The sequence below is a fragment of the Anoplophora glabripennis genome, unplaced genomic scaffold (genome assembly GCF_000390285.2).
Source record: "Anoplophora glabripennis isolate ALB-LARVAE unplaced genomic scaffold, Agla_2.0 scaffold96, whole genome shotgun sequence".
Classification (NCBI taxonomy): Eukaryota; Metazoa; Arthropoda; class Insecta; order Coleoptera; family Cerambycidae; genus Anoplophora; species Anoplophora glabripennis.
The window spans coordinates 1,088,250-1,098,132 of NW_019417365.1; the positions used below are offsets into that span (position 1 = coordinate 1,088,250).

Below are 9,883 nucleotides of genomic sequence, written 5' to 3' on the forward strand. Positions count from 1 at the left end.
ATTACTTCAGCGTGAGATAGAGTAATCATAAATGAACAAAAAAGTTGTATATTACAGGGGTGTATGATTAACAGTTTTCAAAATACAGCGAGTATTAATATTGGGCAGTTTCAGCACAACGAGAACAGTGCTTAACCTAACGCCGCACAGCTGATGCATACCACGTGTGCACGCGGTAGACTTGTCCTGTGGAAAAAATGTAAACAACTATTATTGTGAAACATTTAGTAAATTTCTAGACAATTGTTTTCCAGATTCTAAATAAATAAAATAAAATCTATCGATTGTGTAGTACGAAAATAGTGTTGTGCTTAAATTTTAGCTCCAATTTTGGTAATTATGAATCTATTAAAACAGGAACTTTTAATCAAATTATGAATTTGAAAAATATATAATTATAAGTATCCAAAGAATTACGTCATCCAAATAATCATAACACAGAGCAAATTTCAGTAATTTGAAAACGCACAAACTACAACATATGCTCAAAATATCCACCACCATTTTCGATGCACGCACGACACCTTCTAATCCAATTTTCGCGCACTCGCTGGAAAACGCCCCAAGAAAAGGAAATAGTGGCACGCAAAAACACTCAGATACGGTCCAATTCCAGATACCAACTGAATTGTATATTACTGGACAGCTTAGTACCTCGTGTTATTCGAATTTTAAGTTTATTAAAACGCTAATTTTATTTTTTAGAATTAAGAATAAAGAAGTTAAAAAAAGTGATAAACGTTGTATTTTATGGTATTCTATGCACGCAGTTATGTCAATATTCCTTAATTAATCGAACTTTTGTACATCAAGTTGGAGATGTTGATAGTTTTTTTCTCGGAGGTTTTTTTGTTTATTTTAATGTATTCTGTTAAAATTAAGGCAGTCAAACTTCTAACACCCTGTATATTACGGATGTACTTCAATGCTAGGTTAAGGATTTAACTAACTAAAGGTAAATATTTGCTGAATTGGAAAAGAAATAATAAATTGGTAACCAGAGGTTTTTTTGGAAACTGAAAATGAAACATATTATTTGAAAGGTGACTCATTTCCAGTTTTTTTTTTCTATCTAAAATACAATCAGTTCACGGTTAAATACATTTAAAATATATTTAAAACTATTCAATTCATAAAAGTATATATATAGAAATTTGAGCCCCCATACTATTTCAAAGATAATTATTAGAAGTTTCTAAAATTTTTTTTAGACTTTTGATCACATTTTATTTAATATTGTATGTGGAATAAAAAGTTTCTGATCATTTTAAAATTAAAAAAGTAATAATTAGAGAATGGCTCGTGAATAGAGTTCAAGACATTTCTCCTTTGAAAAATAATTACAAACTGAGTGGCCAAAGTTTTCAATAATAGATCCTCTCGCTATGTCCGCCAGTGGTTAACATGTTTGTATACCATTTTAGAGAATTTTTACCTTTAAATACCTCTTCAAGCGCATTTTTTTAAATTTCAGCATCAGTTATCTTATCAAATCCCTGGTTCACCTATATTGTCTGACCCAAAATGGTCCAAACAACACACTCCTCTGAAATTATGACTTAGGGGTACAAGAAACACTAAATTTCTTCCTCCCCGAAAATTGACACACGCGCACTAGATAAAATGGCCAGTGTCTACTTAAATTAACCTGTAACCTCTGAACAACCTGTTTTCTGATTCACTCGTTACTTCGGTTTTTAATTGAAACATAATCTAATCAGAGACTAACGGATCACCTTTGACACTGAAAACGTACTTGGAAAAATATGGAAGAAGATTGATGAAGAAGATTGACGTCTAGATTTGGGATTGCATTATTACGTGAAACCCTTATTTTGTTACTTTTTGACACTGATTTTTTTTCGAGACAAAAATCTAAATATGGTGAGATAATATATTTTGAAAATATTTTGAATCGAACTTTTCAAATAAGAAAGGACCCAGATTACATTTCAGATTAGAAGCTGATCAAACAAATGAACTTCGCACAAAAATTCTAACAAATAATTTTTAATTTCCTTATATTTTGACATTCTTTAACACTGAAATTCATGTTTGAATTTTAATAAAGTGTGCCTGCGTTTTACTTCATTTAAATGCATATACAACCCCGTACATCTTAAACGGTAACTCATTCAGGAGAAACATCCGGATCCCCTCCGCCTCCCCTTATCGACTAGGGCTTCGGCTCCAGTTGTTCCGTCACCGTCCATCTTCCCTCCCGCTCGGGCGATGATAAGACCGATCCCGAAGACGGGAGAATTAAATTTATTTGCTACTTCCAAATTAGGAACTTTAAGGGCAAATATTTATCTCTAGTTCATGCTAATGTCTGCCTGCTATTTGCGATTAGACGAAGTAATCGTCATTTCAGACTGTTTCGCCGCCGACCGGGCCAAATTTAGGGGTTGGCTTTGTTCGGAGGATGTTGATTTTATTCTTAAATTTAAGAAAGGGTCGGTGGTACTTCTTTGTGGTTAATACATTTCTCATTCTTCTTAAATAAATAGTACAGGAAATTAAATGTGTCGTAGTTTCTACAATATTCTTTTATAAAAAAGAAAAAATATATATTAATTAAGATGCATACATTTAAAAAAAATGTTATGTAAAGAATTTGCTGCCTTGTTTTGAAAATGTTTGAGATTTGTTCCTTTCCCACTCTAGTCTTATCGAATGGATACTAATACAATATTTAGCATTTTTTTTAATGTCTGAAATTCATTCCTTTCTCTCTTGTATACTTATACTATATGCACTGTTTGACTATTCTGTATTAATTTTTTCAATTTTTCGAGTTTCCTTCATAAAAAAAAAATTGGTAGAAGAAAGTGGGATAATCCGTCAACTGGGCAATGCCCCTCATTTCAATTCTCTTTCACAAAAGAATGCCCCATATAAACATAGAATCGCCATTAAATATAAGATGTCTTAAGATAAGTTCCTAAGGCTTTGAGGAATCTGTGTCTTAAGTAGTAACGGCGCGAAGGTTTGAGGCATTTGAGAAAATTTAATATAATAAATAAGTTGTTTTCAATTAAGTGTAAAATTTGGGGTCTTTAGCCATATTGAATACCGACATCACTACCATAGGTTGATGTATTTATATTCAAATTTAAAGGATCCTTACCTTTAATTAAATAGTCCAAGTTTCATTATTCTACAAATTCAAATAAATATAGACATATTTTGAGAAAAAAAAAAAATACAAAAATCGCACTTGTAAATATCACCATTTAAAAATCGAAAGAAATCTTCTGACCGCAATTACCCGCCAAGTGAAGGAATGTCAGTTAATGTCATAATGTGTATATCTGGCTGAATTTCTTGTCGAAGTAGGTCCACTGGACATTATCTTTCGTATATATGGATATAGTTAAAACTGTTGGTTCCTTACCTATCATTCTCCCACTCTTCCCTACTCATTCATAAATTTGCTTCTATTTTTAATGTATCCATATAGGAGCAGTTAACAAATATACAGGATGTTAATAACAAATCAACATACTCTAAATGCAGACGGTATTGTCAAGAAAAAAAAATTGATAGGAAAACGCTGTTTACAAAAAAAAATGTTTTACGTTAATGAAATTTGCTAAATATCCATTTTATTTTTATTTTTATGCAATCTAGATACAAACTTAATTCAATTTGACACGTATTCGATGTATCTGAAATTAGGGTTTTCAGATCTGGGATGACAGGAACATTTCCTAATTTTTGACGACGTTACTTGACTTTAGTTAAATTAGAGTTACACGTAAAAACTTTTATAAATAGGTACCCTACTCTTTTAAATCATTCAAAAACTACAACTATTTCGGTTATATAGTTTTGTACCCATCAATATTATGATAAGAAATTGTTTTTTTTTTGTAAGAAACTTCGAATACTAAAGAAAATGCACCAACCTTAAGGCAGAAGACGAATATATTCAATCTCGGGAACACTGTGTGCTTTAGATTTTTGGAGAGGTGTAATGAAATTCGGCTTTTCATAACATATATTTATTTGAGCTTTCATTGCGATCAAATACAACAAAATATTAAATAAAGTTTAAAATTTTTTAATAACATAAAAAGAGCTTCGCCATGAATATCAGCTAGTTGCGTATACATCTTTTGTATTATTCAGTATAGTATAATAATTATTATTGATAAATATTTATTTAAAAATTTTCTTGGAAGATGAGATATTTACGATATACGTATACTTGTTTGTTTGTTTTTTAATTATTGAAACTTTTACAAGATTCCAACTTAGTAATAAATAGTTGAAGATAAAATCAATGGTTTTTTTTACGACTACGATCTTCATTTTTTTTAATACTTTCCAAAACTTACGGCCTGTCAACCAACAACTAATTTTACATATCTAAACGATTAGGGGGCTTGGAATTTATGAAGTAACGAACCCAATCAAAAACTAAAATATCCTAGTACGTCTCTGAATTTGGATACGCTTCGCAGCCTCTATACACAAGTTTTTTGATCTTTAGTTTTTGATTTGGCCTTTCCAGCCCTATGAGAAAAGTATACATTCCTACAATACTGACTTATTTAATATGTACACATTTTGTGACTTAAAATTCGTATAACAATCATAATCACTCGAGACCTTTTGTAATTCCGCAATGAATATACATAGTTATATCACTAATGCTACCATTATTACTATTGGTTGTAATTAAGATATGATAACATCACAAAATTCCGCTCACAGCGGTATGCCTTCAAGACTATCTTTATACTTTACAAAATAGGAATGTTTGTTTTATTGAACACTATTTACACATATTTACTAGACAATTGTTTGGCCAGTTCGGTGTACTTGAGGAATTTCGAGTGGGGACTCTCCTCGAAGCCCCCGGGGGCCGGAGGACTCTTGGCACCCGTCGAAGCGGAACTACTGGACACTGTTGGCACTATGGCGGTTCCCTTCAGGGGCACCCCGGAACCCGCGGAGCTGGATGGCTGTGAAGTCTTTAAGGACACTGGATCGGGTATTACACCATCCTTCACGAAGTGCATTTTCGACAGGTGGTGACGATAAGCGCCCTTCGAAATGAAGGGCGTATCGCAAAACGCGCATTTCATTATGGAATCCGAAGTCATCACCGCGTCGTTGCAGGCCCAGCTGAAGGCCAGGATAGCGCCCGGAGTGGTGCCGCTCGTAGTCGTGGTGTTGCTGGCGGTAACAGGGTTGGCGACGGCAGTGGCAGCGGCATGGCTTCTGTTGTTCGTGTGTGTTTCAGTCTTATCGCAAAGTTTCTGCAGGGCCGCCAAAGGGTGGCTGGAGCCTCTCTTGTTTCCCGTTTGACCACCGTCGCCCGTGCTGTTATTGGTACCTGATAGACTGTCGAACATTGAACTCAGTGCACCCAAACTGCCTCCAGCTGTCTTTCTGTCCCCGTTGGTACTGCGTGGGGTACCAGATCTATCACTACTCGCAGGACTACTGGTAGAATTCCTGCAAGGACTGTTTGGTTGTGCGTTATCCGCAACAATAGCTTGCTGTCGAGGACTGATCAGAGGACTTCGCCGTTTCTCTTCTTCTTCTTTTGAAACTTCACCGTTGCTGTGAAAACTACCGCGCTCATCCTCATCAATCTCGTCTACTTCTCGTTTAACATGAAAGTCATTATGATTCTCCGCAGATCTATCTTCATCCTCCATTTCTTTTTTAACAACTACATGCTCATTGTTATCTGTATCGCTTGCATTGTTTATTTTTTCAATGAACGGTGACTTTTCCCTTTTGATATCCGGTGTCGATCTAGGTGTACTCGTTATTGGTACACCAGGAGGTTCCATTTTTCGTTCAGGTGTAAGAGAATCCACCCTACTGCTTCCTCTTTCTGATATGGAACTGGATTCACTTCCGCTTCTTTCCCTTCTTCCGTAGTGATGGCTCTGATGCTGATGATAGCTTCGAAGTAAATTCATAGTTTGTGCATCGACTAGAGGTTTGGTATAGTCCACACTTTCATCAATTCCCAGTCGTTTTAATATACTGCTCCCCATGGGCGCCTGGGTGGGCCCTTGTCCAGGAAACCCCGGATTTTGTCTAGATCTGGAGTCAAAGCTTTTCTCTATGAGCTTCTCGATAGCGTTCAAGACAGACGGTGATGAACCGTTGTTGTTTTCCGGAGTTGCGGATGGTTCCTTAGTACTTAAGTCACTAACAGATGGCGACCTTTGCTGAGGTGAGGGAGATTTGTCAGTAGGAGTTTTAAGTTTATCTCTGCTTGGGCTTTCGGGAGGTAGAATGTTGCTAGACATCAACGCGTTTTTCAAGAAATTTCTTTGATTGTTTGTCATACCACCTACACATTGTCTTATATGGTCAACAAAGAGAGACGTTTCGATTTTATTTCCGCATTTTTCGCAAGTTATCCTTCCAGCGCCAGTGGGATCGCGCATTTTCTCGATGATGCTGCCATTGTCACCATTTTTAAATTCATGTTGAGCCCTTTCTAGTTCCAGCAGTTTTCTAACGGGCAACGATTTCTTGCGCTTCTCTCTAGTCTGCCTCCTTCTTCCACCGCTCTCTGTTATCGACCTCATAATGTGTTCTTTGTAATGAGAATTCTTTACCATATGATTACTTAGTTCTTTCAAAGAGCTGAAGGCTTGATCACATACTTTACAAGTGAGCACGGCGCTGACATGACTACTGGCACCTCCTGGCGGTGGATTTGGGCCTGATGGGCCGCCACCACCTCCTCCTTTAGCATCATCCGTGGACCTCCAAGAAATAATTTGTTCTTGAGATATAATGTTGGTATAGTGCTGGGTTTGCTGCATATGACTAGTCATTTCAGCCAAAGATCTGAAACTTTGTCCGCACCACATGCATTTGAGGATCTGCCGGGTCTGTTCAGCACCTTTTCCTAGCCATACGTCCTGTCCTCTAACTAACTTTCTAGGCAAAGGCATGGTTTCCTTGATCAACATATTAAGGTCGGACTGATTTGGCTTGTTGGAATTGGTTGAAGAGGTACTAGTGTTAGTATTCGAAGGCGAAGAGATCTGCGGTTGCGGAATTAAACTAGTTGATTGCATAGGAGGGACGGGAACGTTCACACCGCAGTGCTTAGCTTCCTTCATATGGGTGGTCATCGCCGCCAGACTGGGAAAGCTCTGTTTGCACCAAACGCATTTCAAGACGTCTTTGGCTTGCTCAGCACCTTTGTTTAGCCAGTGGGACTGCCACGCGCTATGTCTGTTACTCGCCGAGTTACCCGGAGCAGCGTTAGCCATAGAACGGAAGAGATCTTCCCCTCCCAGCTTGCTCAATTCACTCATCTTTTCCAAAGCTTTGGTGGCGTCGCTAGGAGTAGGAGTAGGGTGTTTCAATTTACCATTCCAGAGTTCACTAGAATTGTTCTTGGGAGACAATCCTGCTGCCGCTACTGCTGCTGCAAAGTATGGCAAATGGGAAGCACCGATCGGTGGAGGCCATTGCGGCAAAGTTGGTTTGAAGTCAGTCCTGGCTTTACGCTGTGGTGGTTGAGTAGTCAGGGGATCCTCAGATGTGCGTTTCCGACTACTAACTGATAGATCTAAGGGTCCCCCCGCAGGTTCTCCACTAGGAGGAGATTCAGGCTTACTGAGATTCACAACATCAGAGTCACTATCACCGGCTTCGCTTTTTTGTCCACGCTTGCTAAAGTCCAGAATACCCTCCGCTGGCGGTGACTGAAGAGGTTGTTCTACTGGCGACGGGTTGAAACCACCGGGTGGAGACGAGGAAGACGAAATCAATGGGGAAATCGACGCCCTGTTAAAACTCGAAGGTAACGGCGATGTCATCATTAAGCGATGCGACTGCTGGGCGACGGCAGCAGCCGCCGCCGCATTGAGATACGCGGCCATAGCAGCCGATTGTGGAGGAAGAAGAGCTGCAGCGGCGGCGGCGGGCATGGTAGGAGGCAGGGTGACCCCCACGGGGCTGAGAGATGTGCCCAGAGGGATACCTCGAAGCAAAGCAGCTCTTTCAGACATCAGAGATTCGGCTGAAGGCGATCGTGGCTGGATGGCTGATTCGCCAGATTCGCGAGAATCACATCGAGAGTTCACGTTCCTGAAACAAAAAAAAATAATATGAAAATGTACAACAAAAAAATGTGCCGGTTTGAACATTAAATAATAATATTAGTAATAAATACCATACCTAACGTCTCCGTTAGTCGAGCGGGGACTGGTTGGGGTTAAAACGTCTCCAGGGGTTGGCGAAGACGCCTCGTCTTCGGGGGGAGCAGGAGACACGGCAGAAGTGGGTGTCATCGATCCGGTGTCTTCCTCACCGTCCAATTTGTCCCCTTCTTCCGGTGATCCTTCCTCACCTCCTTCCCCTGAAACAAAGAAACGGATTTTTACAATAATTGTAAGAAATTAAGGCTTAAAAATTATTTAAAAAAATACCAGTAGTACTTCTAAATAGTAATTAACTACTTATTTATTTCAATATATCCCGACCCATAACTTATTCAAATGGGATTTTTAGGACAGTATGGGTGATTAGAGACAATAGATATTATTTTAATAATTCCCAAGTTGTTTGTGAGGATTTAAGATAGAAAGAGTTAATGATTTGGCGCGAGGATCTTATTTGTTTACCAAATCTTGTGAGTGAGTAAATATTGGATATACTTATTTATAAAAAAAAAGTAAGGGATCGCATATATCGAAGCCGTATAAATTGCGAGTGCTGATAAATATAAACGTCTTGGAGCCGAGAGTTCCCACCGCAATAAATATCCAACAATTTCGCGCTCAATACAGAAAGAAATGCAAACATGAGTGTAAGCTGACCCATCAATTATAACGCTGCAACACCTGGTATATAGACGATGAAAAACGTGATAGTTCAAGGCGAACAGCAGATGTCACTTCTTGAATGATTTAATATGGCCGCCGTAATAAATTAATCTTTATTAATGCGCCTGGTTTGATTAGAGTTGTATCTTATGAAAAGGCGAACGGCTCGACTTAACTAATGCAAATATGTGGCCATATTATATACCAGCTAAGTTATGACTACTACGTACATTCACCGTCTGAAAGATGCACCTTCAAAATTTTCTATAGAGTCAGTGATTGAGCTGAAATTTTGTCACATTAATCATATTTATTAAATGTATGTCCTTTATATTTTGATAAATTGTTTTTCATTTATCTACAATGTTTTCCAAAACAGTAAATACTTTATTGCACTTTATCAAATAGTTTTATTATTATTAAGCAATTTTTACAAAATGTAAACATTAATCTGGGCTTCATGAAATTTGATGACGTCAATAACGACTCAAATAAACGAGTACAATTTAATAGTCGACCTGGACTGTAACAGAATACCATAAAGAGTAGGTATCTGAAAATGGGATCTCTCAGGTATTTTCGAACGGTATCAACTCTATTTTCCATTGCGAGGCTTATTAAATTAATTTATTGTTATCTGCGAACCGATCGGAGCCGTTTCCTATTCCGCGACATGCCAGATTTGGTCCACTAGCAAAGTTTATTAGAGGTATATCGCTGAATATTCATTGCAGTTCTTTAACTTCGCACGTAGTTTGCCGGATATAATTGAGATATGATGCCTCTTTTTTATTCGGGCGTATTTTTGTCCGTTTCGTACGAAGTAGAAACCCCATTCCACCACCGTTGCAATAAAACAGGGACTGGAGTGTATCTGTATAAACCGTTCTTTTATTTGCATATATTTCTCGTTTTTATGAAATGGCAAACCTTTTTCACCGCTACAATAACTAAAAGCATTTTATTGGATTGTTCCGTAATAATTTTAACCAAATTGTGCATTTATTTTATCATTAGTGGCAACTAGATTTAAAATGAAATGAATAAGTTCATAAAAAGGG

The 9,883-nt window shown here is 37.7% G+C and overlaps 1 protein-coding gene across 1 annotated transcript; it reads right to left on the reverse strand.

Annotated features, from left to right (window-relative positions):
* Positions 1-4,093: 4,093 nt before the first annotated feature.
* Positions 4,094-8,340, reverse strand: LOC108904640 (protein tiptop). The gene is made up of 2 exons (XM_018707276.2): positions 8,176-8,340; positions 4,094-8,085 (listed from the first exon to the last, which is right to left on the reverse strand). The coding sequence occupies exons 1-2, from the start codon at positions 8,286-8,288 to the stop codon at positions 4,788-4,790; spliced, it is 3,411 nt and encodes a 1,136-aa protein (XP_018562792.1). The 5' UTR covers positions 8,289-8,340; the 3' UTR covers positions 4,094-4,787.
* Between the last annotated feature and the right edge of the window lie 1,543 nt (positions 8,341-9,883).

Coding starts and splice junctions, on each gene's coding strand:
- LOC108904640 (XM_018707276.2), bottom strand. CDS start 8,288: ATGACACCCACTTCTGCCGTGTCTCCTGCTCCCCCCGAAGACGAGGCG. Junction 8,086..8,175: donor TCGACTAACGGAGACGTTAG/GTATGGTATTTA, acceptor TTTTTGTTTCAG/GAACGTGAACTCTCGATGTG.